This window comes from Monopterus albus, unplaced genomic scaffold (genome assembly GCF_001952655.1).
Source record: "Monopterus albus unplaced genomic scaffold, M_albus_1.0 scaffold11.1, whole genome shotgun sequence".
NCBI classification, from domain to species: domain Eukaryota; kingdom Metazoa; phylum Chordata; class Actinopteri; order Synbranchiformes; family Synbranchidae; genus Monopterus; species Monopterus albus.
The window spans coordinates 1865298-1872832 of NW_018127891.1; the positions used below are offsets into that span (position 1 = coordinate 1865298).

General features: G+C 39.7%; 1 protein-coding gene across 1 annotated transcript in view; it reads right to left on the reverse strand.

The window, feature by feature from the left end:
• The window catches only part of grik3 (glutamate ionotropic receptor kainate type subunit 3), an 85702-nt gene extending 81948 nt beyond the window's left edge, over positions 1 to 3754 (reverse strand). The window contains 1 exon segment of the mRNA XM_020590141.1: positions 2762 to 3754. Coding sequence (XP_020445797.1) covers positions 2762 to 2876 — 115 coding nt within the window. The 5' untranslated portion in view covers positions 2877 to 3754.
• Positions 3755 to 7535: the final 3781 nt, after the last annotated feature.

The following is a 7535-nucleotide window of genomic DNA, read 5'->3' on the forward strand; positions in this document are numbered from 1 at the left end:
GTAGGGAAATGAATTGCACAGACAAAAATGCAACCATCATATACAATGAAATAATCAACATACTACTTTAATATGCATCTAATTTCCACATTGATTGACATACAAATTATCTACAGACAAACTATCTTTAAAGAGGAAAGCCACATACAGATCATCGACTACATTTATCTTTATTATAACATTGCATTATCAACTGAAATGGTTCCTAGTTGAGATTAGAGTTTGAAAAACAAGTCGGGAAGAAAAAAATGACAAGGCAGGCAGAGAAGAAGAGCACAGTGTGTAAGAGGACAAATACACAAGGAGTACTCCTTTATTCCCTCCAACAAATAGAAGCTGTAGAATGAGATGGAGCGACCATCTGGCCTCAACTCATACACTGTAGAAGCACTAAAATCAATGGCAACAACTCTACCTTGGATGCCCACCATTACCCAGATGGTGTACTTGGAGAGCTGCACAAGCCACCTAACCAAGAGCAGACATGGCACAGACAGAGAGCGCCGTGCTCAGATACCACCGCCCACTTCGATGATTTTCACTGGTTTGTTTGTGTTGGTAAGCAGTGCTGCGGAGCAACGTTAGCCACTGTGCACTGACTATGAGAGAGCCCTCTGTTGGTTTTAGCACTGTGGCTTTGATACTGTGCGCACACACTTGCACATAGAGTACAAATTACAAAAAGGGGGGGAGGGGGGTGCAGGTCCAGTACACACCTACTCAAAAAAAGCACTCACCCCTAAACAAATCAGCAGACTGAAGACTAACGTTCTCTCACAGAGTGCTACAGGATGTCTGCAATAATACACACGCATGTGTAATTTATGTACACCCTCAAGCTTATGTACTTTTAAAACATAAATTTTTGAGAATGCAAATCTATAGAATATAATTATTATTATACTTTTTGTATTTTCACACAGATCTATTTTGTAAATAGAAAAGATAAAATCTATACACACATGGCTGTTGTATATAATACTCAGTATCAAAAAAATCATAACCTTTTGAATTTTTTTTCTTTTGGCATTGAGGAAAATTCTGAAACCTTCTCTTGCATGTCCTTTTTCTTAGCTTGTCAAAATACAATCTCAGGAACATAAAAAACCAAACTGCTCCTGCACTCCAAGCAATGATAGTCTATAAAAAGCAACAGTGCGACTGTAGCACATTTCAAGGTAAATTTGTCTCAGCACTTTGACATTTTTAAAAACAAAGCCTGTCAAATCTATTTTAGGTCTCCATGTGAGCTGCTGCCACATAAAAAAAAAAACAGAGAAAAAATTGTTCCTTTGACCAAGCAATTTCAGTTCAGGTCAGTAGAAAGGGAGCTTTAAGGATTTATGCAGTTTCTAAGATGGCACCAAAGTCCATATACAGCCGTGTCAGAGAAGTCATGGCTCTTCAAAGTGCAGCAGTCAATCACAGGGACATGCTGGGCCTGAATATGATACTCAGCAGTAAACAATTTTCTACAGTCTCAGCTTTATACTTTGTGTTTGTTGAAGCTTGCATCAAATTTTATATAAAACACACTGAAGGTCTTGTTCAGAGTTATAGAGCTGTAAAATGCAGCTACACTTCATCCTCTTTAACTCGGGTAACTTTGAATTAATTTGGCTTTTCAGTGACGACACACTGAGCTTTGTAGAAATTATGAATTAAAACATCAGAATGGGATGCTGGTGATTTGCCTATGCCACATAAGACAGGCCATTTAGGTCTGTTAGACTACTATAACATGGAATATGCAATTTTGTAGCATTCATCTCATTTCACCTATCATTTGCACCTTGAAGACAAAAAGCCCCATGACACTGAGATGCTCCCACTCCCTGCCTGTACTCCGGCTGTTGTAGTGGTATGTTAATGTGGACCAATGCCATTTTGAGTAATTGTACTGCATGGCAATCCGCCAAATGTCAAAAACGATTTGCCTTGTGACAAAAACCATATTGATCTTCATTCTCTTCCCGTCTCTTGGCGGCACAAAATGTTTCATGGCATCACCAGGCTCCAAATGACAATTCTCACATTGTTCCTCAGTGGGTGATTGGAAAAAAGACAACGCCAGCACAAACCTTGCTTCTTCTTTTTGCATCTTAGGGTTAAAATATGTACTTTGATTTGCAATGATAATATCACAATATAAGACTGGAATGGAGGGTTAGGGTTAAAGTATGTACTTTGATTTGCAATGATAATATAATACAGGATGAAATAAGGTATATAAACTTCACTAATCCCTCTTGAATAAATTGTAACATTATTTGAAACTTTCGGATAGTGTATTTCTTAATTAGATATTAAAGCATTTAATTTAACAGACTGTCCTTTAAAAACTAACTTCCAGAGGGCATGGCAGTGAGCCTGATCTTAGCTGGTGACTCAACGTGCTGGCTGCAGAAAATGGAACAGGCAAAACAGAGTGCATAGAGGTCACACTAACCCTTAGTATTTCATTGCATGGTTTGAGTGGAAAAGGCACTCTCAATTTCATAGGCAGTCAGCTGCTATAATGCACTGCTCTCCTGTTGCTTACTGGTTGCCGCACGTTTAGCCTAAGTAAAAATGAACATTCACACATGACCCGAAAAAGGCGAAAGCAAAATGAAAGGGACTGCTCCTTTCCTCCAAAACTAACCGCTGATGCTTTGAACGCACGGATGAGGTCCTGCACGCAAATGGGCTAAATAGGGAACAACTTTTAAGGTTACAATACAAATATATGTGTGTATCAATGTAAATGTGAATAACTTACCTATTCGTATAACATGAGGCATCCCGTAACAGTACTGAATCCAAAAGAGACATGCAATCAGCGATGTCCAGTATTTCCATATCGCGCTCCGGGGAGACAGCCAAGTGTTTCGCATGGTTGTAAAGTCGCAGGATCCACTTTTTAAAATTCCAAAGATGACTCAGAATTGCTCATCAAAACTGAATTCGACGGAGCATATATGGATTTTGGCGTCTGCGACAAATTTGCGCTCATTGTACTTGGTGCAACATCCAGGTTTTTTTTTTCTTTTACTCACAAGTCTGAGAGCGGCTCGATAAGGACGATGCCCTCACTCTCGCACAGGCGGATCAGTGGTACACCTGCAAACGCTGGCTGCTACAATTAGCCTGCAGGAGTCTCTATATCCCTTCCTACCGTCGATGCTATCTGTCTACTGGCAAGTACCACAGCAACAGCCGAGCAGGACTCCCGCGCCGCTGTGGAAGAGGAGGACTGCGCCTGCGGAACTTTAGCTCGCCTCGGACGCTTCTGTCGCCCGAAAGACAAAAGAAAGACAGAGAAAGCCTTACACGATGAGTGCCAGTGAATCTGAATGCACATCGGACATTCACAAATGTTTGTTTCAGTTTAATCACTTCAGTCCCCCACTCCAGTCATGTAAACAGTTCGTTTAGGAGAGATATGCTTGTTTGCTCCGTTCCAGTTGCGCACGGTGGTGGTACGAGGCTGGCTATTGAAGAACGTCCAGATATGCTCTTAAAGGCTCTTTGTTAAACCGCGTTCGTTTAAAAAAATCTTACAGTTTGTGCTGGACGAAAAAGTAGTGCAGAAAGCCGTGCATCTGCGTGCGTCTGACGACCCTCCTTTCAAGGTGCCACTAGAGGCACGCGTCCTTACGCATAGTTGTCAACTATGTCCAAGAAGTATTTTATGGAAGTGAGAGCCATCCGGATAATGACCCAGTTATCTACTTTTTTAGTTGTTGTACACACTCTTGCCTTGTTATGCATTTACATCTTTGCATTTTAGATCTCAGTATGTATTCTTTTGTTTGTGTGTGTGTTCTCAGAAATGTTTGAGATCCACATTTTGTCTTTATTTAGCCTACTGCGCAAAGATGCACAATTGCATTTTCCCCTTTTGCTTCAAACAAAAAAGGAGGAAACCCCTCCTTGCTACATACAGTATTCTGGCTAGGATGGATTATTTGCAGGAGGGAAATAAGTGTCAGCTGAGAATTGGTCCATTGACAAAGCTGTCTTCTTATCGCTGTTACTTGAGACATTCTGTGTGTGTCATTGAGTACATTAAACCATAACTGCTTGGTGCCTATCTGGCTGTTCATTTTTCATGCCTTACAAAGAGCCGTCAAATACAAGCTGCAGGTTACACATACAATCACATTGAGATACTGCTGCTCATATCTCTCTATCACCACTGCAGTGGAGACTGGCTGTACAAATTTCAGTAAGTGTATTATACATTTTGCCTAAAATGGATTTCTGAAACTTTTAGCCTGATCAAAAGGTTGAGATTAAACTCAGACAGATGAAAGCATTAAGATTAATTGTTGAACTTTTAAAAATACTTACTGGTTAATCAATCATATTTTAGATCTAGAACTATTTGTTTAATATGCAGATCTTTAGATAGGTAGATGGATAAATAATGTGTTATTTTCAGAAAAAATTTGAGCACATTTGACGTGCCAAATAAAAACTAGTTATTTTGGAGCTTAAACTGCAAAAAGCTACCACCACAAATTGCAATTCTTTTTATTAATGATTTGCAGTTATTAAACATTTTCTGAAAAATGCACTGCTACATTTTTGTGCTTAATAGAACGCTGTTGATGAGATAGTGCTGCGGCTCATTGGTTTTATTTTTCTGTTTGAAATGGGGGAGAGAAATAAACGGTGCATCAGGGGGCATGCAAGCAAGAACAAGCCAGACTGACTGCCACTGCATATTCATGTCTCCCAGAGCAGATTTATTGCCTCTTGGCACAATGTAAGGACTATCAACGTGAGTTATGTGGCCCGGCTCTCGCATTATCGAGATTCATTGACTTGCTGCTCTTTCAAATACAAAATGTACACAGCTCTAGCAAACAACACATTCTGGGTCTATGGGTGCCCTCTATAGAAAGATGGTAGTCTGTGCTCTCAATCACCTGAGCTGATTACTGGAGGCAGTCAGGCCCCCAGAGGAGGACAGTTCCCCACTGTGTCACACAGAGAGCGAATGTGAAGTATGAAATGTGGTATCTCCACTAATTTTCTACACTTTGAATAGTTATTGAAGTAGTTTCGACAGGAAATTGACGTTTCTTGCAGCATTTGCCATTTAATCTTCACATAGCCATCCGTTTTCCCCCTGCCACTCCTTGTCATTGTAAGAATATGTTATAATGTCTTCTGCCATTATAAGAAACAGGAGAAATACACTTTGGCAGTGTTGGCACAAAGGAAATGGATCCAGGAGGATTATTAGAGGAGACTAGAGCGATGCTAGATGTTGTACTAAAGGCTTAAAATCAGTGTAGGGACAAGTATTCAGGTACTTAGGTAAATGTACCAATGCACTCCATCACATGACAAAATCCTATTTACATAAAAGTACAGAAGTGAAACACAAAGTATCAACAGTAGAAGTCCTTAGTAGGCAGAAAAATCCCTCTGTGTAATAGCTTATATAGATTTGTGAACTGTTTCCACATCTATAGGATCACAAACCAAAAACACAGTCTGTCTGAATAATTCATTGTACAACTTTAGGATATCCTGTGATTGAATGTAAAATTGTAATCTGAGAAGTATTAGTTTCAGCTGTCAGACATACAGTATATAGTAGAGAAAGCGATACATTTACTGAACCTCTGAAATGTAGAGAAGTGAGCAAAAAGTGCCTCAGTCCACTCAAGACAGTTTGAAATAAAAACACAAAAAATCTTCTTTTAAACAAAGTTAGGCATTTATGCAGGCTGATGTTCCATTTTAACTGATCTCATTCCACAGCAACTTGAGAACATTTATTAACATTCAGTTTAGAGAACAACTGCAGTTATTTTACCTAAATAAATTGGGTGTACACTTTTTGCAAACAGGTCCCGCTTGTATGTTTGAATAGACATCCATTTGAGATCAAAAGAATGTTGGTAAGGGTTGTAAAACTGTCTTCTTTTTTGTGAAATCTGATATGGTTATGCAAGGCCCCTCTGACGCACAAAGAAATGCAGAAAAGTAAAGGTGACACTGGAGGACACTGGGGACTATTAGAACAACATCAAACCACTGTTGAAATAAGTCAGCCCACTCTCTGCTTTGAGTAAATTAAAAAGTCATTTAATTTGACACTTTCTAAGCAGGTCACAAATCTATATACGACAGCACGGTTAGTTCAGTTTTTTTTTTTTTTTTTTCCTGTGAAATGATTGCTGTTGCATTTACGACTGGCCAGCGATCAATGCCTCGTCTGGCAAGTTAGTCATAACTAATGGCTCCAGAAACATTAAGTCTCCATTGTAAAGCTGGAGACATTGACAAGAGGTGTACTTAGCTGACTGCATTGATCAGCGCATTTTGTTTATTTTTTTGAAGATTGTGAGAGGGAAGAGAAAGAAGACAATCAATTTCCACACAGTGCCTACAGTATGGCTGGCTGAAGAAAATGTGCAATCCAAGATTGTCCATAATTATTTGGAAAAATTGCTGTGCTTCGATTGAGCCTCAAAAATGAACCATGTGAAACATTTTTTTATTATTGATTTTATCTTTTTCTTCAAGAGGAACATAAAGAACTGAACCAGACTGAACATGCTGCTGAAGATCAAACATCTCCTCTCAGCAGTGGGTCAGGAGGAACTCATTTCTAAGTCTAATGTGACTGTAAATTTGATGCCTTTTTCAGGTGGTTTTAATGGGATTCTCTTTCTTTTTTGTGTTGAAAATAAAGGTGACTGTGTCATCAAAACGTCACAGCCAACTTTTCAAACTATGAGGAAGTTGCATTGATCTCTTGGGAGAAAAGAAACTCAAAAATAGGTTTTAAGGCAGAGAAGCATGATTTCTGAAAGTAAATATTCACTTTGAGAGGAATAAAACACCTGAAATGTTTTTTCATATTTAACTTTTCTTTTGAAAGACCTGTATATTCACAGATTTAAAATCACTTTATATACCTGCCCGCCACAGAATAACCCCATGAAACAAGCTGCAATGTTTGTAAATGGTCTTATACCTGTACAACACTTTTCTATGCATTGCAGCAGACTCAATGCGCTTTCACACTATTTGGCCATTCACCTATTCGCCCTCCCAGTCACGCACAAATGAGATCACCAGGAGCAACTTTGGGGGGGGGGGTTCAGTGCCTTGCTCACGAACACTCCAACTCTACCTCCTGAGCCACAGAGTACATATTACTACCATGACAGGGTTTGTAGTAACTCTGTTAGATCAAGTCTACAATACCCATGTAGTTTCTGTGGGCAAACATAGATAATTAAATGCTGATTCACCCTCTTTAACTGTACCGGGGCAATATACAGTAGCTGCTTTGCTGACAGATTGAATGCTTTCTACAGCCTCGTGCTCTTATGATTCAAGGCAAGGTGCCATGTGCAGACAAGGTTATGAGGAATTGGCCCAATTCTGGTGCTGATTGCAACATTTACTGGGGCTCCGTACTGCTCTGGCTTTGGAGCTAGAGACTGCTCAAGATGTATGTACTGCTGTTGACACACGCGACGTTGGTGTATTGGGCAGAGGGGAGACAATCACAACCCTGATCA